The 27091-nt window shown below is 36.0% G+C and overlaps 1 protein-coding gene and 1 non-coding gene across 2 annotated transcripts in view; one reads left to right on the top strand and one right to left on the bottom strand.

Moving 5' to 3' along the window:
* Positions 1 to 27091, top strand: part of Prorp (protein only RNase P catalytic subunit) — a 135871-nt gene that overhangs the window by 40770 nt on the left and 68010 nt on the right. The window contains exon 5 of the mRNA XM_063224420.1: positions 12381 to 12488. Coding sequence (XP_063080490.1) covers positions 12381 to 12488 — 108 coding nt within the window. The remainder of the gene's footprint in view (positions 1 to 12380; positions 12489 to 27091) is intronic.
* Positions 8162 to 8268, bottom strand: LOC111757391 (U6 spliceosomal RNA). The gene has a single exon (XR_002791752.1). It is a non-coding gene; the product is annotated as a U6 spliceosomal RNA (small nuclear RNA).

Consider the following 27091-nt stretch of genomic DNA (forward strand, 5'->3'; position numbering starts at 1 on the left):
TAGGGTAGTGCCCTAAGGCCATTAGAGATGCACAGGTATCTCATTGGCACACATTTGGCGCCAGGAGCATATTTACTTTACAGATGAGAAAACTGAGGCTCAGGAAAGTTCATTAACTTACCAGAAACTACAGTTTAAGTGACAAAGCCAAGATTCAAACCTAGATCCTTGGACTCACTAGTAGTAACACATGCTGTTTACATGATACCAATAATTCTACCTCCTCATTAGACGAATACTTTTGAGAGCAGAAAAATACTTAGCATTGGTTTTGTGTTCCTTGTTTAATTATGGCAATAGAAATAAAGGTATGTAAATGTGAATTAGCAGTACTTGCTAGCAGGAATATGAAATAGATTTAAAGTGTGCAAAGTTCATAGGCAAAGAAAATTTCCCTTAATCTCATTGATTACTGGCTGAATGACTCATTTTCTAGTTGTGTGTTGCTCTTGAATTATTCAGATATTTGGATAAGTTACACATGGGGGAAAACCACTGATGAGATGTGTAAGACACGTCATTGGAGCTAATGAGTGATTCCAGGATGTCCCCCAGATTTCTGCCGAGTATTCTTACCTCTTTCATTCATTGTTTGCATTTCTCACCTTTGGTTTTTCCTTACAAGTAAAATCACATATCATTTCCTTTCTTCCCCCTTCACTGACAACTTTTATAGTCTATACAAAAATTCTAGGAATTTAACATCTTTCCTTCTCCATTCTCTGCACCTAGCTCAGTTTTTTCCCTATTAAGAGGACAAAAGAGAATCTATTGTCCTTTCTTTCAAAGTTAGCTTTAGATCATAGTAACATTTTTTTCATTTCTATGAGAATGTTTAAAACTTTGCTGACTTTTGCAGACACAACTGATAAATTGTTTTTGTTTTCTAAATACTCATTTAACTCAGTGAAGTCATAAATTAATTGGGAATTGGAAATAGAGATAATCAGCAGGTTTTTTGAGATACTCTTGTGTTTTTGTGTAATTATTAACTTGGTCCTTATATTTCAGTGGTCTCACAAGATTGTTGTAAACATAGATCAGAAAACACAGAACACTGTAAAACACAAAATCATCTTCAGTGACAGCCACTAGAAGACACTTGATTTATGAGCCATTTATGTATGTGTTCTCTAGGGGAGTAGCTCTAGTGTCAATCCAGAGCCCTAGGAAAGGGCCGACCAAGGTGAGTAGTGCCCTTGGGCTCTCAGTTAGTGTGCCTGGGAGTGACTGCAAATGTAGACAGGCTTTTCTGACACAGTTGGAGGTAGTTGGTTTATTGGTGTTTATAGCGGTTCATTTACTGCACTGCCACTATGGATTATTGAAGACAGGAGTCCATTTCTCAATCAAAAACTGGAAACAGGGAAAGTTATTTTCCTTAAAACCCAAAGTGTTATACACAGTGGCAAACAATTGGTAAAACTTGTGCTGATACTGTTTACCTGAAGCAGAGGAAGAGGCATTACTGTACTATTTTCATATCACTTAATTTGAATCCCTGCCCTAGTTCTCTGAGGGAAGTATTAATGGCCCCTTTTATAAAAGGTGTACCTGGGGAGTGTGAACCCCAGAGAAGGGAGGTGACTTGGCAGACAGCCCAGCAGGGAGGATGTGGATCCAGATGGGCTCAGAGCTCATCCATGCTCTTTCAGCACCCTTGGAGTGCATGGTGATGCTTCTGTTTTATGTCTGAATAGGAGAACAGTTGTGTGATATCCAAAGTTACTGTTAAAAGAAATTTGGTTAGTTTTTCAGAGTGAAAAATGACAGGAGGTTCAGTAAGATTTTTTTGCATGTGTGTTTGTCTCTGGGTTTTTGTTGTTGTTGTTGTTTTGTTTTGTTTTGTTTTTTGACAGGTTCTTGCAAAATTGACCAGTTTGGGCTTAAAGATGCTCATGCCTCAGCCTTCTGATTGCTGGGGTTCCAGGTGAGCTCCACTGTGGAGGCCCTGGCAGCTCTATGTGTGATTGCTCTTCTCCAGGAATTCCTCCTGGGTGCGCTAGTTTGTATCTACAAATAGGATTTGTGTTTGTCTGGTGCAGTAGTGCTGTATATAGTGCTATAAATAGTTCTATCTATAGTACTTTTCTGTATATGTGATATCTAAATATAGCAAGTTATTTCTGTATGCATATTGCTTCATTTTCTTAAAGCAATTTCTCATCTCTTCTTGAAAAAAGAAAGGTTTACATTCTCATCATTTTTAAGAAGTTTTCCAGTGAATCTTACTCTTTTTTTTGTGTGTGTGTGAATCTTACTCTTGCAGCATTTTTATTGTGTTTTGTTTTGTTTTGGGATTACTCGGTAAGGGGTTTAAATAGTCTACATATTTCCTTCCAAGGAAAAAGAGACGTTAGTGTGCTATTGGTGCCTTTGGGAAACTTCCTGGCTGTTTGTTACGCAGAGGGGATTTCCAGGGTGTGTAACCATGGATGAACTTGAACAGAAAGCAGAATGTTTAAAAAAAAAGTGGCTAGGCAGCATTTGGGAATTTTTGGCATCCTGGCTGTGTTATTGCCTTCCTTTGCTTGGTTTATTATTTTCTAGTTTGTAAGCAAGATTTTAAAGTTAAAAGTATATTTTGTTTGTTACCTTTAAAATAAAAAGCTATTCTCTGTTAACTCATAGAGATACAACATGCAAAGAGAGTAAAATTTTTTTTACATATAGCTAATTTAACTTCTAAACTTTTTTTCCTGAGTTAGATCATTTCCCCAAAGATCAGGCAAAATTTAAGAAATTACTTCTAAGAAATTTCTGTTTGTCTGGAATTTACAGAATAACCTGCTTGGAAATACTACCAAACTGTTAACGAACATTCTAGAAGATTGAAAATTATTTCAAGACAAAACATACATTATCTTCTCCCTTTTTTCCCTGCCCTTCTCATCTCTTTTTTTCCTCTTTCCGCATTGTTTCCATTGTATACAGTGATAATATTTTAATTATTTATTCAGTATTCTATTAATGGATATTTTGGTGGTTTCACATATTTTACTATTAAATTTTCCTCTGAAACATCTTACACATTTGTAATTTCTCACCTATTTGATTACAGCTATAAGAAAGTCCAGTTGGTAGAGCTAATAATTTAATTTTGATTTGCCTTTTTTAAAAAATGATTTTTTTAGGACAGGATCTCATTGTGTTGCCCAGGCTAGCCTCAAACTTTCAGTCATCCTGTCTCCACCTCCCCAGTAACTGGGATTATAATGTGTATCACGCCTAATTGGGCTGTCATGAAATTTTTTTTTTTTTTTTTTGTCTTTTTCCTTTTTATCGGTACCGGGGATCAAACTCACGACTGCCTGCTTGCGAGGCAGGTGCTTATGCCACTGAGCTAAATCCCCAGCCCCTGTCATGAAATTTTTTTCAGTATACCGAATACTCTGATTAGCAAAGTGTGAGAATATTTGTTTCATCACACCTTTGATTCTCACTGTGACATCAAACATTTTGATTTTTACCTAGAGGAAATGAAAGATGGGATCTCAGGGTTGTGACTAGAGTGTGTCCCTCAAAGCTTATGTATTAGAAGTTACTAATCACCAAGGAAGCAGTGTTGAAAGGTGAAACCTTCAAGAGGTGATTAAATCTCAGACTGCAGACTGATGTTATCTCAGTTGTGGGCTTATTATCAGAAGAATAGGTTTGTCATAAAAGTGAATTTGGTTCTTGCACTTTTTTTTTTTTTGAGACAGGGTCTTTTTATGTAGTGCAGACTGGGCTTGAGCTCTATGTAGACCAGGCTGGCCTCAAGCTAATAGTAATCCTCCTGCCTCATCCTCCAAAGCCTCCCAAGTGCTGGGATTACAGACATGCATCACCATACCTGGCTTTTTTTCCCCCTGCCTTTTTTTTATAAACAGGGTCTTGTTATAAAGTTCAGGCTATTCTTGAACTCATTATGTAGTCCAGGATGGCCTTAAACCTTTGGTGATCTTCTTGCCTTTGCCTTCCAAGTGCTGTTGCAAATGACCAGGAGTTCATTTCTTGTGTATTATAGTTTTGAGCTGTTGAGTTCATTTTTAGGGGGGTTTTCCTTTTATGAGACTTCCTTTAGGCCTGGATTGTCGATAATGTTCTCTTTAGAGAGGTTTTGAGTCTTTTGTGTTTGTTTTTGACAAGTGCCCAAAAGATACTACTAGACACCAGGTCCAGTATATGTATTAATTCTTGGGTAGGAGGATGATTACTTTTGTGTCACACAGTTTGTCTAAATTTGTACTCCCAAACCCATTTAACAGAGACCTGGAGTTTCTTTTCTTTTTTTTTTTTTTTGTCTTTTTCATTTTTATCGGTACTGGGGATCGAACTCACAACCGCCTACTTGCAAGGCAGATACTTATGCCGCTGAGCTAAATCCCCAGCCCCTACCTGGAGTTTCTTAAGAAAAAAAATTTTTCTTACTAAGATCCCTTGTGGAGATAGAGAAGCCTAAATATTATGCTTTTGAACCAGTTTGTTCATTTTTCAAGGTTCCACTTTTATTCAGGAACTCATTTCTTATTTGGGCTACATTTAGTGGAGATGTGTTATATTCCCAGTTCCCTTGGGAGTGTCAAAAGGCAAACCCCTTGTTTATTAATCCATTCACTCATTCCATTTCTCCGCTATACTTTTCCCTGCATAACAAGATCTGGCTTTCTCTATCACTTTCAGATTGTTTCTTCTTCCTCTGTCTCTCCTTCTGTCTCTCTTCCCTTCTCCTCCCTTGTTTTCTGTTTCTGTGATGCTGAGGACCAAACCCAGGACCTCTGGGATGCTAGGTGGGTGCTCTGCTACTGAAGTGCATCGCCAGACCCCATCTGTCCCTTATTTCATACAAGTTCAACTGTGCATTAATAGAATTTTTGTTGTATTTTATCCTATGTTTTGTTGCATTTTTAGGTATTTATAGCAGGAAGTTTTGTTTGCTCCCTCATCTTATTAGAATGAGAAAACTCTGGAAAGGTTATAAAGAATCTTTTTCATTAGATATCACATTGCAGTAATTCAGTTACTATGAGTAAGTGAAAAATATCTTACAACTTACTACTCAATGAATGTAAACTTTTTGAACAGTGTCTGTTTTAACAAGATTTGAGGAATGTCAGCCTCCATATTGTTAGGTTCAAGTGGCACTTTTTAGACATGTAGATTCATTTTCCCCTACCATTAAGGCAGTTGTGTTGATGTTCTTTTTATTTGGATCCCATGGCTTAAAGAAGTCACATGAGGTAATTTAGCTATTAAATACAGAAATGCATTTTCTAAATTGATGTTCCCATGTTAAGAGTAGTGCTTCCAACCAAAATAGCTGGTATTCCCCTGGTTTTCCACTTCTACTATGACTAAAGCCGGTTATTTTAATACTGCTTTGTAAGTTTTAGAAAGTATTATGTGTTAAGTGTAATATATTGGATAGATAGAAAAAAATATATATATAAGATAGATGGTAAGCTCACTGATTTTTATTACACTATAAGGTTTTGAGCATCCATTGTTATATTCCTTGTTTCCCCTTAGTTGCTGTTCTAAGATATTAATTAAAAAATGAGAGATCTGTCCTGATTGGTAAGGTTTTATCAGTCTCAGAAGAATAATAATCATCATGAACATGGACCATTATTCCAAAAAGCTTTTTAATTTTTTATCATCTTTTGTATAGTATTCATTGAGAAAAAAATCACTTAAAATGTTAGTTTCCTTATATAATGTAGGAATAATAAGTAGAAGAGTCAAAATCTAGGCTACGTGATTCATTTTTAGTTATGAAATCAACACTTTGAGGCCAGATACTGGAGTCATGATCACCACTCTAAAACAGAGGGACTAGGAAGAATGGGGCTGGCACCTTACTCTGCTTGACTGTGGTGCAGCATAGAACTCATGGGCCACACAGCCCTGCTTTAAAGACTTGGTCTCTCTGGTAGCCCCGTTGGTAGAACTGTTAGCAGTGGTGTCTGTGTAGTAGGAGGAGTTTGGGTCATTGGGGTTGTGTAGAAGGGACTGTGGAACTCTGGTCCCTTCTTTTTCTTTAGCTTTGTGGCCATGAAATGAGCAGTTGCTTTACCACATGCTCCGCATAGCTCTTTAGTTGTTACTGCCTCCTTCACTGGTACGAATACTCTCCTTGAGGACAGGGTGTTTGTTCACCATTCCCTTCATAGGAATTAGAACATTATTTGGCATATCATGAGTGCTTAATGAAAACCTGTTGACTGACTTAGTAAATATACTATAAATTTGTGTTTTAAAACTAAACTCTAAATCACGTGTGGTGATACACACCTGTGATCAGCATGGAAGAAATATAATAGCTTTTAGAAACTTTCTGGAGGTTTTTTTTCCTGAATATTTTCAATCTGTCATTGATTAAGTCTCTGGATGGATAACTCATGGAAAAGGAGGGCTAGACATTTCTCCCCCTTTTTTCTTTTTTAGTTTTGAGATGGTCTTCCTGTAAGTCCAGGCTGGCCTTGAACTCACTATGCAGCCCAAGCCCATCTCAAACTCACAATCTTCTTGCCTCTGAAGTACTCTGGACATTAGAATTACAGACATTCCCTATCACACCTGGCTGCCAGATGTATTTTTAAACACAGGCTGATTTCAGCTTTCCTTGAAAAGTCAAATCTGCCAGCCCTGGATCTTTATTTTGCATGACAACACGTAGCTGAACTAAGCACTGGAATCTTCCTTTTTAAAGGCCTACATTTCCAGTTTGTCACTGGGAAGGTTTGACTCTACCTCCCTTTCCTCTTAAATCTTGAACAATGAGGCTTCTGCATTTTGCTGTTTGGCATTTTGCTTTCTCTATTGTAGTTTTAGATTTGATCCATATTACTTCTTTGTTTTACTTGCCTAGTTTTTGTAGGCATTTGACTTAACAGCCTTTGAAATCATAATTTACAGTTTCTTTGCAGTTATGCTTTGGAGTTTTAGTCTTGAAAGTATAAAATAAGTAAAGATGAGAGAAGTTGTGACTGTTGTTGAAGAAGAACCACACTGAACTTAAAAAGCCTGTATATTACAAACACACACACAAAAACTCCATATAAGCCAATGAACACATGGAAAGATGCTCCACATCATTAGTCATTAGGCAAATAGGTGTCAAAACTATGATGTGATGCCGGCCTCATCACAGCCACAGGCATGGCTGTAATACAGACAGACAATAACCATGTTGGTGTGGATGTGGAGAAATCAGAACCCTCATAATTATAGTTGGGAAGATAAAGTGGTGCAGCTATTTTGGAAAAGGCTGTCAGTTCCTCAAAAAGTTAAATAATGCTACCATGTGGTCAGTTGAATCTATTCCAAGACATTACAAAATAAATGAAAGTGTACACCCCTGCAAAACTCGTGTGCAAATGATCAGAACAGCATTATTTATAATAGGCAAAAAGTGGAAACATCTCAAACGTCCACTAACTGATGCATAGGTAAGATTTAGTGTATCCAGTGATAGAATATTTGGCAGTGAAAAAAATGAAGTATTGATTCATGCTACAACATGGATAAACCTTGAAAATATCCTGATTGAAAGAAACCAATCAAAAAAATGAAGCTTTTATATGATTGAGTTTATAATAAGGACTCAGAATAGGCAAACCTATAGGGACAGAGAGTAGATTACTGGTTGCTTTTTAGTGTGGAGTCTGTAGGTATAACTGCCAATAAGTACGGGATTTCTTCTAGAAGGGACAAAATGTTTCAAAATTGGATCATACTAATGTTGCACCTCTGTGAATTATACTTTCAAGAGGTTGAATTTCATGGTGTATTAATTATGTCTCAAAAGTATTTTTTTTTTGGTCTTTTTTCATTTTTATCGGTACCAGGGATTGAACTCACGACCGCCTGCTTGCAAGGCAGGTGCTTATGCCACTGAGCTGAATCCCCAGCCCCCTAAAAGTATTTTTTTTAATTTAAAGAATGACTAAACAAAACAGAAAGTAGGTAGAAATAATACATACATTCAGAGGAAAAAATGAACAGTAAGAAATCACTAGTTGATGTTTACATATTGTTGTTTTATAAATAGTTGTTCAAAATACAAAAATGGAGCATGTAAAGTGGGAATTCAAACAGTGAGACTGAAAACAGTTCTGTTCAATTGTCCAACAAAAACTTAGTAACATGGTTGTCAATCCTGTACACTTAAACATACAAAAATATCTAACACTTCACGAATTTGCATGTCATCCTTGCGCAGGGGCCATGCTAATCTTCTCTGCATCATTCCAATTTTAGTATATGTGCTGCTGAAGCGAGCACTCAAAAGTATTTTTAAAGCTAATGATCAGAAAACATAATTCAAAGATGGGTAAATTTTCATCCTCCAGATCATTGGCTAATACGAAGTCAAGTACAATCCCAGCTGCTAGGATTATTTCCAAAAGACGAAAAATATTTCCAAAAGATGAGAAATATAAAATAAAAAGTGGCCTTTATTCTGAGAACACGGAGAGAGATGACCGGCACCCCCACCACTGGCATCCGGCGGACACGTGGCGTGGGGGCCTGTAAATAGCCTCGGTTTGGGGTGGAACCTAAGGCGGGCATTAGGGATGCACAGGTAGCCCATTGGTCCTAGGTTTGGCGCCATTTGTAAATTTCCAGGGGCGGGAAGATGGCGTCACAGGTAACTTCCTAGGGGCAGGGGAGATAGGGCTTCCTGCTTCTGGTTGAGTCTTTCCTGACTACAGAGTCCTGTCTGGGCCAAAACCCTTTCACCAGCAGTAGCTTTAGAAAGTTATTCTTGATGTGAATTTAGTTTCCATTAAAACAGCTAAGCTTGCAGATTGTAGTATTATGTTATCTTAGTAAGTTAGCTTTTTTTTTTTTTTTTTTTGCTGTACATTATCTGCATGCCTATTCAGTGGCTTTTGAGTTCAATAAAATAAACAGATTTAGTTTGAAAAGTATGCATCTTGAGGGCCCATTGGAAGTATTACAGAGAGTCCCTGGCTGGTACACTTGGTAAGTGGAGCTTTAGCAATGGGAAGAAATGTGCAGCATGCCATTCTGGATTTTTTTTTGTTTTTCTAAGTAAAAGGCATGGATCAGGAGGATATCTTTAGAGGGGGATTTCATTTCTTGTCCTATTGATTGTACAGAGGCTCCTGAGACTCGCCTTTTAAATAAACCATCCCAAGTATACTCTTTTCCATGTTGTGACTTTAAGGAATTTCCAAGTATTAATATCTTCAATATCAGAACTAGAGGGAGATTTTATAAGTTGCCTAGTTTTACCTTGAATTTTTTTCAGATGGCTGTTGGCAGGAACCATGAATTACCTTATTTTGTCATTACTCCTGGGGTGAATATATTAATGAAACTTTACTGTTAGAAATGTAATAATTTGTTCTGTTTCCATAATTTACCTGGCTATATAGTCTGAAACAAAAATTATATTATGTATAAACTATTTTAATTTTCTTTGATACTTTTCATTTATAGTAAAAGTGTCCCTTTTCCAACCACTGTTTAATTTTGATAGTAATTTGAATACTGACATTTTGTAGGAAATATGTTTTGAGCAGAGAGATTTTATTTTATTCTATTTTGTTTTATTTTATTTTTTTCAGTACTGGGGATAGAACTCATGCCTTTGTGCTTGCCAAGCAGGCATTTGTGCCACTGAGCTGAACCCCCAACCCTATTTTATTTTATTTTTGTCTTTTTTGTTTTTATCGGTACCAGGGATCGAACTCATGACTGCCTGCTTGCAAGGCAGGCGCTTATGCCGCTGAACTAAATCCCCAGCCCCTTTATTTTGGTTTTTTGAGACAGAGTCTCACTATATAGTTCAGGCTGGCCTTGAATTCCCTAGGTAACCCAGGCTGGCCTTGAACTCAAATCAATCCCTCTGCCCCAGCCTCCTGACTGCTAGGATTACAGGCATACAGCACCACACCCGGCAACCAGAGAGATTTAAAGTAACGTATTTTGATGAGTGGAAGGTAAAGAGTTAGAAGGAAATGGAGTTGGCAGAGGTAGAAAAGCTACTGAGGTCAAGTGAGAAATGAAAGCACATGTAGGAATCAATGGTTATTTTAAAGGTGAAATATATTTGTGTACTAGTTCTAAGACTTTTGTTTTTAGATCAGCTTTATTAAGGTGCAATTTATGTATAATAAAGTTAATAGATAATCCAGAGTCCAGAGGTGTAGCTCTGAGACAGAGCACTTGCCCAGCATGTGCAAGGCACGAGATATCATTCTCAGCACAAAAAAAAAAAAGTAAATAATTCAGGAAGTTCAGACAAATGTGTACAATTGTACAACAATCAAGATTGTAATCATTGAGATTGTGTGTACTTACTACGCTCAGTTTCTTTTCCCACAGGGGAACCATTAATCTGCTTTCTGTTGGTTTATACAGTTTTGGCACTTTTAGAATTTCATATAAATTGAAATCGTACACTGTATTAGTGGCCTTTTATGTCTGCCTTTTTCTAATTTAACATAATATACTTAAGATTCACCTATATCATAAATTTGTATACAAATTTTTGTACTGGAATAATGTTTTATTGTCACTTTTTTTTTCATTCATAACTTTGAATTTTTCAGCTTTGGCAATTGGGAATAAAGCCACTATTAACATTCATGTCTAAGTCCCTGTGTGAGTGTGTGTCTTCATTTCTCTTCTGTACATACATAGAAGTGATATCACTCAGTTACATAGTGTATGCCTAACTTTATAAATAAATGACAATTATTCTTCAAAGCTGTTATACCATTTTGCAATCCTGTGTTTGGCAATTTAACCAATATACTTACCCTTTGTCAGTCCTTTGAATTTCAGTCATCGGAGGTGGATAATAACTGGCTGGGAAACTTTCCCTAATGACTGAAAGGGAGTTCATCTCTGTGATATTGATATAGTAATATTATTTAATCTGCAGTTGATTCTCAGTTTTTATTACATGTCTCAATAAAAGACTTTATAAGATTTGCTTCCCTTGGATACAGTTCAGAAACACACATTGTGTTTAATTGTCATGCTTGGTTTGTCTCTTTTGATCTCTAGTAACAAAAATCGTTTTTTTCATACTTCAACTTTTATTTAGTTTTTAGTGTTTGCTGTTTTTGACTTACTCTCACTATGTAGCCCAGCCTAGCTTTGAACTCACAATTCCTTCTGCTTCAGCCTTCCAAGTACTGGGAAAACAGGCAGATAGTTGTGGTCATTCTTCAGTACATTCAGACATACAGTAAGTTTTTTATTTTAGTTTTGGTTTTGGTTTTGGTTTTTGTGTGTGTGTGTGTGTGTGTGTGTGTGTGTGCGCTACAGATGGAACCCAGGGCTTCTTCACATAGGCACTGTCCCACTGAGCTAAATCCCAGCCGTATAGTCAGTTTTAATCCAGGATTTACATTATCATCTAGCATTCTAGTATTTCTTACCAGAAGTGGAACACCCTTCCTTTGTTTTTCTCCCTAATGCTTACCATATTTGATATTTAATATAATTACTCATTTGTGTTATTTTGTGTGCCTTCCTATAAAGCTCCCTCAAGTTAGGGATTTTTATCTTTTTGATAAAGTGTACAGCATAAAGTGGAAACTAAGTAAATATGTAAGTGAATGACTGGATGGATCTTCTACTCTTTGAAAAAGCCGTAAGTACACGAAAGGCAGCTGATGCCTTAAGAAAAGCCACAGCATTGGTTGTCAGCCTTGTTCTTCCTTCACAGTTGTTCTAGTAACTGCTGCAACTGCGGGTCTCTTCTTGGCTTACAGAACACTAGAACTTTGGATGTTTCATTCTCTTTCTGACCATTATGCAGGTCAATTTCATAACTCTCTATGTGAGTCTAAATAGTGGGCTGTGTAGATCAAATGAAGTCGCAGGTACTCTGAAGTGTAAAGCACCCTGAGATAAAAAGTGTATCGGCCCTGGGTGGTATGCTTTGAAATTTTATTGTAGTTTTTCTTCTTTTTTCTTTCTTTATATGTTTGAATAAAATAGATTTGATGAAGGAAAAGGTGTATTGGGTAATTCTATGTAGCTGTGTCCACTGGTCTGGCTTTTTTAGGTTCTTGGAATTTCTTTGGTACAAGGCGTCGAACCCAGAGCCTTGTGCATGCTAATCAAATACTCTACCACTGGGTTACATCCCCAGTCTTTTTTAAGACAAGGTCTTGCTAAGTTACACAAGCTGGCCTCAAACTTGTGATATTCTTGCTTCAGCCTCCATAGAACTGGTACCATAAAGGTTCAGATTTCATTTTGGTAATTTTTGTGTGTGGATGGGTCTGCATGCTTTTAGGGGAGGAATATTTTGAATTATCAAAAATAATAGTAAATATTGCCACAGCATGTTTACAATAAAGTCCACACTAGGTTCTTGTTAATGTTTTGTTTGACTTCTTTTCTAGGAGCTGAAGACATTTGAGAACTTTATAAAATCCTGTCCTCCTTTCGATATTGTTATTGATGGGCTCAATGTTGCTAAAATGCATCCGAAAGCCCGAGAATCTGAGTTTGTAAGTACAAGTTCAATTTTGCTATTCTCCATCTCTGTAAGTGTTTATTCTGCCCATTAGTGATCTGTGAGCATCTTTGCTCTCCATTTTTCTTTCCTGAACTGGACTCCTAAATGTGCCACAGTGAAAGCCACTATATTCATCTCCCCAAGTAAGTAGGCTGGGAGTAAAAATTAAGAGAGTGAAGAGTTAAAAGAAAAACTACGTGACCAAGGGCCATTTTGTGTAACCTTTATCCCATTTCCTTCTGGCTCACTGCTCTCTTTAGTGTTGCTCTGTCATTTTCCTGTGGGTATCAACCCCATGAAAATTACCAACATAGTAGGGTATAATAACAAGGGATACTAGTCACTTGTTACTTACATTTGTTTTTTTCAAGAGATAGTACATTCATGAACTAACCTAAGTGGTCTTCTTTCACGAGGTACTCATTTCGTTTATTGATTTATAAATGCCCTAGCAGTCTCTAAAAAGAATATCATGATTTTTCATTACAGCAATGAGCAGTTATTTTAATTCTTATTTTAAGGTGAGAAAATTAAGGCTAATTTTATACAATAAATCCTTAGATAAGAATCGTAGCATCGAAATTAAATGGTAAATAGCATTTGGATTTCAGGCTTATGGCTCTTGTCATTGGCAATCCATGACTATTCATCTATAGTTGAACTGCATTATTTCTTTAAAATTGCTGCCAAAATAAAAGCTTTTTCTTAGAGGTGCTTCTAGTCCAGATTGACCATTTACGCTCAGAAAAGCTTGCAAGTAGAAACGAAGGACAAGCTTAATTTGTAAAAAATTTTTATGTACTTTTCATTTATATTTGTGCCTATATTCTTATGTTGAAGTATGTGTTTTTTAATCTTTTATTTAGAAAAATTTTTAAAAAGAAATCAATTTTTTGTTTTGTTTGTTGAGACATGAGTCTTACTATGCACCCCTGGCTAACCTTACACTTGCAGTGATCCTCCTATCTCAGCCTCCCAAGTGCTGGTGAAAATACTTTTATCTCTTACATACATGCGAGAGCCTCTGAGGCAGTATACTGATAAAGGCTTGGTGTGACCATCCTGGGTTCAATCCCTAGTACAAAAAGAGAAAGACAGAGAAAAAGAAAGAGGAATTATATTTTGTAAAAGTAATACGTGTTTATTGTAAAAAAATTTGGAAAATACATAGAAGGAGGAGCATATAAATAATCCTGTTATTCACCAATAATCATTGTCAGTGTTTTATTTCCTTCCAATATTTTTGTTTTTTCTAATTGAGTTCCAACTATGTAAATAATTAATAATTACAGTTTAGTTTACAGTTGTTTAAAACTCTAAATAAAAATAAAATTATAAAAGAGAAACCCTATCTAGCAGTTATATATTTAAGGTTGGGAAGGAACTGTGAAACGTATATAATATACAGGAGGGGAAAAATAGAGCAATTTGCTAGAGAGTAAAAACATACTGTAAATGCACGAGGTGCAGTGGTGCACACATGTGAACCCAGCACTTGGGAGGGGTAGGCAAGAGAATTGAGAGTTTAAGGCCAGCCTGGGCAACTTAATGAATTCAAGACCAGCCCGGACCACATTAAAAGACTCTGACTCAGACACAACAACACCCTTACCAAAACAAGCCAGATATGTGGCACATGCCTATAATCCCAGTGCTCAGGGATGTTGCTCAATGCAGAGGTCCCTGGGTTCAATCTCTAGTACCACAAAAAACATATACAGTAACAAGAACTAATTTTCTGACTGTACCCGGACTCTTATTAGCGTATAAAAAAAAGCTGAACCATGTAATAGAAAAGGGACTTAACCTTGATCATAGTTAGATATATAAGTTAAAACCTATCTTCCTGATTGGCAGAGATTTAAAAGTTGATATTAGTATATAGTCTGATCCAGGGAAGAGAAGAAAGGGTATTAATCAGTATTTTTGATCTGTGGTTCAGCTATAACTTTTTTTTTTTTTTTTTGTCTTTTTCCTTTTTATCGGTACCAGGAATCGAACTCACGACTGCCTGCTTGCAAGGCAGGGGCTTATGCCGCTAAGCTAAATCCCCAGCCCCTCAGCTATAACTTTTAATATCTAAAATGTTAAGGCCAGATATGGTGGCACATACCTATAATTCCAACACTTTGGACGCTAAAACAGAAGGATCATCGCAAGTTCGAGGCCAGCCTGGCTATATAGTGAGTTCAAGTTCAGTATGAACTACAAAGCAAGACTCTGTCTCAATAAATGAATGAATAAATAAATAAATGTTAAGGACTAGGGATATGGCTCAGCACCCACTTGCCAAGTGCGAGGTCCTAAGTTCAATTCCCAGTACAAATATATATATATATATATATATATATATATACATACATACATACATACCTCACACTTATATGAACTAATGTATCATTTCATACTATTACATAAAATTGTACATTTGGATGTGTTAATCATTGCATTTTGTGGCAGAAAAATCTAAACAACATAAATATGTATCAAAGGTCTGGTATATATTGAAACTTGTATTTAAATGAATTAGGTAAACTGGTCATGTTGTGCATGCCTGTACTCCCAGTGCAGTAGAAGGCTTAGGAAGGAGGATCACAATTTCAAGCCTAGTCTGGGAAATTCAGTGACTTAGTGAGATTCTATCTTGAAAGAATGAGAGAGAGAGAGAGAGAGAGAGAGAGAGAGAGAGAGAGAGAGAGAGAGAGAGGAGTTTGGTGCATAGGACACTGGTTCAATTCCCAGTACTACATAATAATAATAATAATGATAATAATGACAAGAATAAAGAGTAATAAAGATCTATATGTACTGCCGTGGAACTATATCTAAAATATGAAAGGCAAGTTGAAGAACAACATACTATTATTCTACTTGTATTAAAAACAAAACAAAAGATTACCTGTATGTTGTTGTTAACCTGTATATTACTTGTAAATGTTTGTTATTTAAATTTATATATGCCCAGAACATTTTTACAAGCTTACATACATCCTTTTTCTCTCTGTCTCTATCTTTGTCTTTCTCTCTCTGCTATCTTTAGGAGTTGGAAATAAAGCATAAGAGGGGCTGGGGATTTAGCTCAGCGGCATAAGCGCCTGACTTGCAAGCAGGCAGTCGTGAGTTCGATCCCTGGTACCAATAAAAAGGAAAAAGACAAAAAAAAGAAAAAGAAAAAGAAAAAAAGCATAAGAGAATAATAGGATTTTTATTTTTTGAAGTTTCTTTCACCATGGGTATATATTACTTAAATATTAAATAAAACAGAAAAAGAAAAAAAGTTTAAAGCTACTCCTGATAAGTGTTTTAAAATATCTGCATAAAATCTGGGTCCTGAAGAAATACTGTAGCCAGGTGTGGTGCCACATGCCTGTAACTCCAGCACTCGGGAAACTGAAGTAGAAGAATCACCACAAGTTCAAGACCAGTCTGAACTACATAATGAGTTTGAGGCCAGGCTGAATTATACAGTGAGAAAACAAAAACAGAAAAATAAATGCTATCATTTATTAATTTCTGTATCCTGTGACATTTTAGGTGGTTTCCCTTTATTCATTATTGTAAGTAGTATTTGGGAGATCTCTTTGCATGCTTCAGGTGAGTTCTTTGGAACAGATTCCCAGAAATAGATCTTTAGAGTCAGAGGTTATAGATATTTTTAAAGGTTTCACTGCATGTTGCTAAATTGCTTTCCAAAATGATTGCAGCAATTTATACTACCACCGACAGTGTATAAAAGTGCCCAAATGTAACATATTTCCTTAAGGTTGCTTATTACATGATTGTTCACCTAGTATGTCTAGTGTGAGTCTGCTAAGTGAAAAAGGGCCAGACATTCCCCTCATGCCCCATTGTTTAGGTCAAGCAAATTTTTTAAAGTTGGGAACAAGAAAGAAAATATTCTTAGCTATCTTCCTTTTCCCCTTCCTTCTTACCCTCCGCCCCAATTCTTTATAGTTGTACATAAAGGGAAAATTAGGAATTTTGGTTTCCTGAGTCTTAAATTTTTGCCATCTTTATGTGAAGAGATTTCCATATATTTTCTGTGGAATAATGTATGCATCACTATCATAAGTTACTTTTCTCGTTGCTGAGACAAAATACCCAATACCCAAAGTTAAAAGAAAAAGGATTTATTTGGCTCTTAGTCTGTAGAGGTTTCAGTTCATATTTTGCTAACTCCAAGGTAAGGATGGCATAACAAAGAAGCACCACAGAGGAGAAACAGTTCATGGCAGGCACCAGTCTAGCAAACAACAAGTGAGAAGCTTCTTTCTGTCTCTATAGTTTACCTTGCTGTTTGTCCTTAGGGTGGATGACACCCTTAATCCTAATGCCTCCAGTAAATCTTTGTGTACACCTTAGTATTAAGAAAATAGACTATGAAAGTTGTCCATGTGAAGGGCAGAAAGGAAATGGGAAGTGATTTTACTTGTAAGGAAAAACAAAATATGAGAAAGGCAAACAGTGAATGCAAGAGCGAAGTATATTTGGGTATAAATTTGAGGATATCCTGGAATAACTTATTAGTTCCAGTCATATGTCTTCTGTATCTTATCAGTGGGTTTGCCTATTTCAGACTTTTTTTTTCAGACAGGGTCTCGCTATGCAGTTCAGACTAGCTTTGAATTCACAGTGATCCTTCTGCTTCAACCTTACAAATGCTTAATTACAGGCATGTGCCACCATGCCCGCTTAATGCCTGTATTTTCTTCTAAGCATTTTGTTGTTTTAGTTTTGTAGTTTCTAGTTTTATAGTTTTAGGTTTTATATTTACAGCATCTTTATTTTTAGAAAAACAGTACAATCTTTGGTAAAGGATAAGTCAACATGATTTAGAGTGTAGTGAGATTAGAGGGGGCTAATCTTGGCTCTTTCTAATTCATTTAATTTCTGTAAATACAAACAGCATAAGAAGATTTCCTACTTGTAGATCTTTTTTAACTGTAAAGTATATCCTGCTATATATGTATATATATACATACATACATACATATGTATACACACACACACACATACATATGGCGGCACACACCTGTGATCTTAGCACTTTGGAGGCTGAGGCAGGAGACTTGCCATGAGCTTGAGGTCAGCTTGGGCTACATAGTAAGTTCAAGGACAGCCTGAACTACATAGTGAGACTCTGTTTAATGTAAATAAATAAACAAATAAAATTTAATTTGGTTTCAAGTATTCAGAAGGAAGGTTCTAGTTTATTTTTTAAGAACAGGCAAGGATTCTGAGTAACTGAGAATGAATTATATAGCTTGCATTCTGAGAAGGACAGTTAGAGCATCTTGGCTGGAAAGATGATGCTGATTCAGTGACAGTTTACTGAGAACATATACCTTGCCATATAGCATTTTAAACTCTGAGGTTACCACCATAAGTATAAAACAGTAATGGGAATGCCTAAAGCAAGTTCAGGGTAATAGTTGTATTATCTGAATAAGAAATGTGTATTTTGCATTGTGTTGTCTACTAATGATTCTTGTGATCATGTATGATTCTTAAAGATTTCTTAGAATGTCAGAATAGAGAATAATATATACCCAAAATACATGATGTAAAATGTTTTTAAAGCATTGTAGAATGGCTTAGAAACATCCAGTTTTCCAAAATGTGTTATAATTTGGAAGAAATTATAACTAAATTTTAAAGTGTTATGATCTCTTGTATACCATTGATGTTGGTCTCTATGAACATTTTGATTTATTATTTGCTACAAAATACAGTGTTTTAAATTTCCTTAGATTGATTTTTTCTTAATATTTTTTGTAATTTAGTAAACTTAATTTTTATAAGCAGTTTTAGCTTTAGAGCCATCTCGAAATAATATTTTATTTAAACTTTTACAAATAATTCTGAAAAGTATTATGTAGCCAAGAAACAGAAATTCTTTTCTTTTTTTTTAAAGCTGAGTGAGGGGATAATGAGCAACACCATTCAACAAATTGTTCAGGCCCCAAACAAAGGATTCCAACCTCAAGTGCTCTCTTTTTTCACCAGCCCCATACTCAGTTTACTGACAGATTTTATGGGTTGTGACACCCAAACATATCTCATAATCTAGTTGCTTTTTTACATCTCCATTAGCATCGTCTCTCACTAAAACTCTTAAGTGATCAACTTGCTTTTTGTCCTGATCTCAAAACTTTCCATTATAGTTAAGATAAAATCCAAGTTCCTTATCATGGATTAGAATATCATTCTTCAACCAGCCTTTACCTCCCTGTTCAACCTCGTCTATAGTTTTTCCTCATTTATGGTCTTTAATCTATATTGTGAGCTACAAGCACACTAGAATTTTGCTTATTCCTCAAGCTTGTTACTTCTTCTGCATCTTTATGCTTGCTGGTCCTTCTACCTTAAATGTTCTTCAAACAGCTGAATCATTATGAACACTTCAGAGATCCTCCCTGATTCTTCTAATGTAACCCCTCTGCTTACCCACCTCTACCTATAGTTTCAGTTATATCAATTCATTCACATTTGTGGTAGATTAAAATGACTAGATTCTTTGCAGTTCGTCTCATGGGAGAGGAATCTGTTTCCTCATCTTTTGAGTCTGGACTCATTGTAGATCTTGTTTTCTTGACAGTGAGAAAGAGAATGGAGGGAAAGGGAAAGAAGGGGGAGTGAAGGAGGCAGAGAGAGAGAGAAAGATGAATGAATCCTAGCTGAGGTTCTAGAATCAGGTAACTTGCTGATTGTGATTATAACCACATGAATGGTCAGTCAGTAACCTTTTGGTATAGAAGAACCATTTGACTGAGCCAAATTTCCAATCAAAAGTATTGTGAGAAAATAAATGATTGTTTTTAGCCCAGGTTTTAGGGTAGTTTATTACACGGCAACAGATTTAGTTGCTTCTTCACAGCATTAAGTATCTGAAATTACTTATACCCTGTTCTGTCAGATTCCTCCATTAGTGTAAATACCCTGAGATTAGAAACCTTATGTTTTTTGTTATGAAATCCGCAGCACTGAGAAAGAGGCCTTATACATAATGAATGTTAAATATGTATTTAGTGAAAGAATGAAAAAATGAGTATACAAAAAATTACATGAACTGTTAGAGATCGTATCTGCTAGTCATGCATAACTATAAAAGATTCCAGGAGTTTTTTACTGTTGACATTTTACTGAGTTCCATGACCTCTTTTGCCTTATATAAGAATTAAATTAGCTAAATCTTGAAAAGCACTTGTGGTATCTGGTACATAGTCCAGTAAAGTTAAAGCAAAAGAAAAAGAAAAATTTAAGACCTTGTATCATTTTAATTGTCCATGATTGTAACTTTGTAGGAAAAAAAAAGGCAAGGTTTTTTTTTTTTGATGTAGTTCTTAGTTTTTAATCTTTTCATTTTATGTTTTCATTGAAATGATCTTCATACTTTTTGAACTGGTACTTAATCTAAACTTTAATTACCAAGTTATTGGCCAACTTCTCTATTAGGTAACTAACAAATTTTGCTAGGGATTTAGCTCAGTGGCACAAGCACCTACCTGGCAAGCTCTAGGTCATGAGTTCAGTCCCTGGTACAAAGAAAAAGAAAAAAAGAAAGAAAGAAATTTCATGGGCACAGTAGAGAAAACAAAGACTGTATTTGCCAGGGTAGGCTAAGTTACAGTGCAGTAAACAACCCCAAGTTCCTGTTGCTTGAAACGGCCAACTTTTTTTTCCATGCCCATTTGAAATCATCTGTGTTATCAAAACTATTGTCCCAGGATCCAGGATAGCTCTGTGAAATGTTGCCACTCACTGTGACAAGAGAAAAGGCAAGTGGCAAAGAAGACTCCAGCTTGTAAAAGCTTCTCTGCTATGATAGCCGTCACTTCTGCTCAGATTGCATTTTATTAGCAGCTCACACAATTCACCAAGCTGCACAAGTTCAGTGGGGACACGGAAGGCAATCTTCCATGTACGTAGAAGCAAAAAGAGAACGACTGTTTTTGAACAGCTCTAATGGCAGCCACATGGAGGCTGATGGTGTCTTGTAGTTATGATTGTCAAATCTAGCTCAGGAGCTAGAAATGAGTTTCAGCTCAGCAGTGCAGAACAGTCTTTGCCCAGATCATTTTTTCAAAATCAAAGTCCTTCACTGATATTTTATGTGGAAAGAGCTGCTACTTTTGTGGATTATTTTTTCCTAGAATGATAGGGAAAGGATGCTAAACTCCATTAATCAGACTTTATGCATACTTTCACAACTTTCATTTAAAGAAATGAGTTGTTCTTTTCAGTCACCAAGTCATCACTAGTAATTGGTGATGTGAGATTGAGTTTTGGGGACAGGGACAACATGCTAACTTTTCACTTAGAAAACAAAAAGACATAAAGTGGAAAGCTTTTTATGGTGCTTTTTTTTTTTTTTATTATCTCCCCAACCAAACCACCTACCCATGATTTGATTCTAACACTTTTGTTCCTTGTTCTTTTTCCAGCCTGCATTTTGGGCTTTTTGTGTTCATAAGCTCTTCTAAATAGAGGGTATGTGGGGGCAAAATACATCATTTTAAATTACTATCTGTTCAAAGCTCTGTTCCTTATTTTGTAGATAACTGAGGATTGGTTAAAATGGCTTCAGCAAAATGAAAATTTATAATGTAATTTAAAAGAATTATAGCCAGGCATTAGCCCTGAATGCTTTCATTCTGCTAGCATGCTTGGGCCATTGAATAGAGAGTAGTTTGGTGGAAACACTGCAGAATTTGTTTTGATTGCCATCTCTTGGTTGGTTTTACTGTAGTGAGAGAAAAATTGAGGCAAGGGTATTAGCCATTAAAGGTCAATTTGATAGAACGTTTACTTGGCAGTGAGTTCTCATTTTTTCCCCTGCTACTTATTTTATTTCTCTATTGATTTACATAACCTCTCATAAATGTTTCAGTACCATAAAGCCCCTAAATACAGTAAGCTATGCTCAGTGTTTTGTGTGAGCATACTGGGGTTTTTTGCTAAAACTGTAGAGTTTGTCACCAACCATGCTTGTACTTACGTTTCAGTGTGTGAAAGTATCAAGGAAATTCATAAATACCTTACGTTTATAACAACAAATGTTAAATATTAGAGTGAAATTTTTCTTGTGTTCCTTCTGCTTAAACATTCTTAAGGCTTGCTTTATAGAGAGAATGAGTGTTTTGTTCCTTGGGTCTCAGATCTTGGGTATCATATTTCTGCTTTTGCCTTTGAGGTACGTGCTGTCACCACATCTTCTCTGAGAAGGTATTTGGAAAATCTGTCTTTTTTTTTTTTTTGAGATACAGTCTCGTTATGTAGTTCAGGCTGACTTTAAACTCACCTAGGTAGCCCAGGCTGCCGCGAACTCACAGTAATCTTCCTGCTTCCACCTCCCTTGTGCCAGGATTACAGGTGTGTGCCACCACGCTCAGCTGAGTAATTTTTTTCTATATTGAAATCTAGAAAATCTAGAAATCTAGAAAACTTGTCATTTTTCTTGGTTACCTTTCATCTGTTCATTACTAATGATTAGAAATGATAGATGATTAGAAATAACTTTTAAAAACTTTGGTCATCTGGTTAACAACAGTTTTTCCAATGGAACTTAATATGTGGTATATATATATATATATATATATATATATATATATTTTTTTTTTTTTTTTTTTTTGGTCTTTTTCCTTTTTATCAGTACTAGGGATCGAACTCACGACTGCCTGCTTGCAAGGCAGGCGCTTATGCCACTGAGCTAAATCTCCAGCCCCTAGTATGTGTTTCTTAACAGTGTTTTTAAAACTGGATGTTACCCAATTTTAATTTTTATTGGATTAAACTCTAGTCATTTATCATCATGATCATTGACATTTATTTAATGCTAAGATAGGATTTTGCTAAATTGTGCAGTGGTCTCAAGCTTTCCATTCTACTGCCTCAGCCTCCTAAATAGCTAGGATTATGGGCTGAAAATCATCTTTATTTATAATAAATAGTATAATGTAAATATGTAAATAGTTGTTATACTGTATCATTTAGGTAATAGGGAAAATATCTGTACATATTCAGTATGGATACAATTTTTTCCCAAAAGTATTTTCAACTTATGACTCGTTAAATCTGAGTTGCAAAACCCATGCATACAGAAGGCTAATTTATATGAACTTAAATCTCTTTGTTTTAAATCAAATATATGTGATAAAAATCTTGGACATGTGATTTAGTACCAGCAGCGTTGAACAGTATGCTAACAGTGTGCTTTCTTTGAGAAGAGGTCTTGAAGGAGATTAAAGTGATGACAGCCTAACTTGGAAGCTTTACCCTGGCCAGCTACTTATAGCACAACTTACCCTAGCCAAATCCATTCTCTTAATTTTAAAGAGAATAAAGCCAAACAAAATAAAACAGAATAAAGTCAATCAAAACAAGTGAACAGTGAAACAGTGAAAATGATACAGGACTTCAAAACAATATTAGGAAATCAACAATGACTACCATAATACCTCTTGTTATCTTCAGAATAGCCCATACCATCAGACATAATAAACAAAAAACAGAACAGGATAAAATCAATCAAACAAAACAATGAAAGTGATATAGGATTTCAAAACAAGATAATAGGAAATCAACAATGGATACCATAATATATCTTGTTATCTTCGAAATAGCTGCCCATGCCAGCAGATAAAATAAAATCAAACAAACAAACAAAAAAAAACCAGAATAAAACAAAACAAGACAGTGAAAATGATACAGGACTTTAAAACAAGATAATAGGGAATTAACAGTGGCCACCACCTTCAGAAGGAAATCCCCCATAGTTACTATTATCGCATATTGCTTTCCTCTAAAAGGATGCTCGGATTACCAGCTTTAGGTCTGAAAAGTCAATCAAACAATGTAAGCATTAAGTTTTTTTATTTTAGTAGCCATCATCTCAGCCTATGTTTCTTCAAATCAGCCAGTTGCTTATGGATGGGGAAGAGTCTCGGCCCTGCTTGTCTCCCAGCCTGCATTGCTGGATGGCTCACAGGAAGGGGTTAGTGTCTTCCTAGCTTGCATGGCTGCCTCTGGCTCATAGGAAGAGTTTGGCTTGCCCCCTCCCATCCTCTTTAATTTAGTCATTTCAGAGATTAATCTGGTATTGAGTCGTTAGTGTACTCTTTTTCATGACATTTTGGTTTCATGTCTCTTTTGGTTGATAGCAGGCAAAAGGACAAATGGAAAAATTTTACATCTAATTTGTTCCCAAGTTTGCTTGAATGAAAATAGATATCTAGCGTATTGTACTACTCTTATATCTTCTGGTTGTAGAATTTCAAGATTTATAAGACTTGAACTGAGAGTGTTGAGAACTAATTAATGTAAGGACAATACTTTCTTTAATTGCCTCTGGATCTAGTAATTATTTGTTTGTGGGATCCATTCTACCCAAACTTAAAAGGCTTGTGATGTTATTTTGTATCTGTGAATTTGATAGCTTCAGTGAATTTATCATTACTTTTTTTGTGCACCCCACAAAATTTGTCTTAACCCATTTTATGTCATCTTTTGGGGCACAGAGTATTAAATCACATTAAAGAAAATTAACACTTATATCTGTACAGATAAATAAGCTTTTCAGGTATCAGACGTAGATCATTGTTGGAAAAACAAAGTCATTATTATTCCCTCAGTTTCCCAAAGTAAATATCCATTACGGGCTTAGTCTTTTCATAGTTTTTTTCATATTTATTTTCAATAAGATATTTTTCCACACTATCAAAGTAATGCTTGCTGTAAAATATTTAGAAATAAATAAAAGTATAAAAACTTTACCATTGTTTTAATATGTAGCATTATGAGTTTAAAAAGTAGGTTCAGCAGTCTGGGAACCTGAGGCAAGAGGATTGCAGGATCCAACATCACCCGGGATACATAGTAACTTAGCAAGTCTGACCTTGTCTCAAACAAAAATACAGAAGGGCAGGGGTGTAGCTCAGTCTGAAGGCCCTGGGTTCAGTCCCCAGTATGGCAGGGGTGTAGAGGGTGTCAGTACATTTATACCCAATAAAACTTTTCTGAGGGGAGGAACATACTGGGGATTGAATGTAGGGCCTCACACATGCTAAGCTATAATTATGTGTTTTTATATATATTACTGTTCTTAAAACACACACACACACACACACACACACACACACACACATTTAAAGATAAGAAACTTTAAAATAAAGGAGAATCATGAGTCCTGGCCAGACGACTGATTGAGACCGTGTCTCAAAGTAAAAAGGCTGGTGTGTAGCTCAGTGCAAAGGCCATGGGTTCAGTCCCTAGTCAGAAGGAGAACTATATATTTTTTTTTTGGTGTACATTTGTGATACATAATGCAGGGAGCTGGCACATAAACATATCATGTTCCCCTTCCCTGCCCTCCCCTCTCCCTCTTTCCTCTCTCCACAAAATCTACCTCCCTGTTTCCTATCATGTCTCTTCTATTTTGGTTTTTTCATAGAAGAGAAATATTTATGTGCTAGTTATCCTGTGTCTAATTGATTTCACCTGGTATGTATAAACACTAACGTTTCTGCTCCATGGCATGTTGGTTCTCCAACTTAAGTGTGCATCAGAAGAATCAGCCAGGAGGGCTTTTGAGTGTGGCTGCTGGCCCCACACCCAGAGCTGCTGATTAAGAGGGTCTAAGGTGTGGCCGAGAGTTTGCTCAAAAGCTCAGGTACTGATGATACTGTGGATCCAAGATCCCATTTTGGGAATCACTCTTATAAAGAAATGGTTTCTCAGAAATACACTCCTACTGCTTTACAAAAACTAGCAATTTTTGGAAGCCAGATCTTTTAGTGATTCTTAGAATGGACATCTGTTTTGTTAACTAAATATGTAAACCTCATTTTAGAAAACTGGAATTTGGTTCTAAAAATGATATACTTCTTCCATTTTCAAAATAGAAGTTTGTTATGTTTCCACAACCAACAGTTATGTTATCAGTGAGTTATATTACTGTTTTGATGCCTAGAGTATGACTTTAAAGAAATGAAACATTTTTGTGGGCTATAGCTAAATTGTAAAATGCTTACCTAACATGTGCAAAGTCCTGGTTTTGATCCCCAGTATCCCCCCAGATTAAGTAGACCAAGGAGAGAGTGTTACTTGAGAAAAACCTAAGACTAAAGGTTATTAAATAGAATACTGTAGCAATGAAGTAGCATTTTTCTAAGGAATCTTAAAGGAATCATGGTTAGTGTGGGTTCATGGGATGAAAATCTGCAAAAAGTAAATAAATCACTGAAATTGATCAACTGTATATCTTAAAATAATCTGGTAGCAGCATTTAAATTCTATTTCATGAGGAGAGATATTAGGAAACAAGAAGGCAGATTTTTGGAGATGGGAAATAGGCAGGGAGAGGGGGAGGTGAAAGCAGGTAAAAGGATCTAAAATGATCAAGTTATATGCAAGCACCAGTTTCCCCAAAACAAACATCACTGTGTTGTAAACATGCACAAGTAAGTAAATTCTGTTTCATTAGGGTTTAGGGAGGGCTAGTAGAGTTCTGTAAACTCATTTTATGGTAAAAAGTAAATCTGATTTATTAGTTTTTAAAATAATTACATCTGGTTAGTCAACGGTGATGTAAAGTGACTTGGGTCAGGGCTAAGTATTTGAGCCCTAGTGGCTATCAATCCAGAATTTATTGAGAAGCACATAGATTAGCTCTTGGCTTTTTTCTTACTTTTCATCTTTCATGCCAAGGCAACTTAGGGAAGTCACATTGCTCTTCAAGGCCCAACATCAGGCTAACTGCTTCCCTCTGTTATGTGTCACCCACACTTCCTTGATACAGGCAGGAGTTCTTTTTTGTCATGTGGCTGCTAGAATATGCTTGAGGAATCTGTGCCATGCATAATTATTCTTTTTGTTGTTAACACTTACATTTTTATTACTGCTTATTTTTTAAATTTTTTGCTTCATTTTGTTTTTTTGATGCAGGATTTCACTCTGTAGTGCCTCTACAGACTGGCCTTGAATGCACTGTGTATTCTCGACTGGTCTCAATTTCATAGTGATCCTCCTGCTTCAGCTTCCTGAGTGCTGGGATCACAGGTGTGCACCACCACACCCAGAAAAATGTTGAGTTTCAATGTGGTATTTTCACACATTTATTTTTATATATATCAACAGCTAATAAAGTGAAAGAGCAACTATCAGATTTTTAGGAAAGTAATCAAGGGCTTATGCAGAAAGATGAATAAAACTAGGTATAATTTTTGTACTGGATTTGGCTTCACATTTTTTTTTTTTAACAGATAACACAGAATGATATACTTCACCTAAAGTTTGAAGCAAAACTTTCCCAATTTCTTTAGTCAGCGATCAGATGTCTTAGAACAGCTAGGACAGCCTTGTTAAGAACACATGTTGTCAGCTGGGTGTGGTAGCACATGTAACCCTAGCACTCGGGAGGCTGAGGCAGGAGGATCACTGTGAGTTTGAGTCCAGCCTGAACTACATATTGAGACCCTGTCTCAGAAGACAAAAAATAAAAGCAAAAACGTGTTGCCAAGCTCCTGTATCTGTTATCTCTGACAAAATCTTAATGGCAAGTTGCTTAACATGTCATTGATAATGCTTGAGATAACTATT

Source organism: Cavia porcellus, unplaced genomic scaffold (genome assembly GCF_034190915.1).
Source record: "Cavia porcellus strain 051 isolate PalLab524CR breed Dunkin Hartley unplaced genomic scaffold, mCavPor4.1 scaffold_1, whole genome shotgun sequence".
Classification (NCBI taxonomy): Eukaryota; Metazoa; Chordata; class Mammalia; order Rodentia; family Caviidae; genus Cavia; species Cavia porcellus.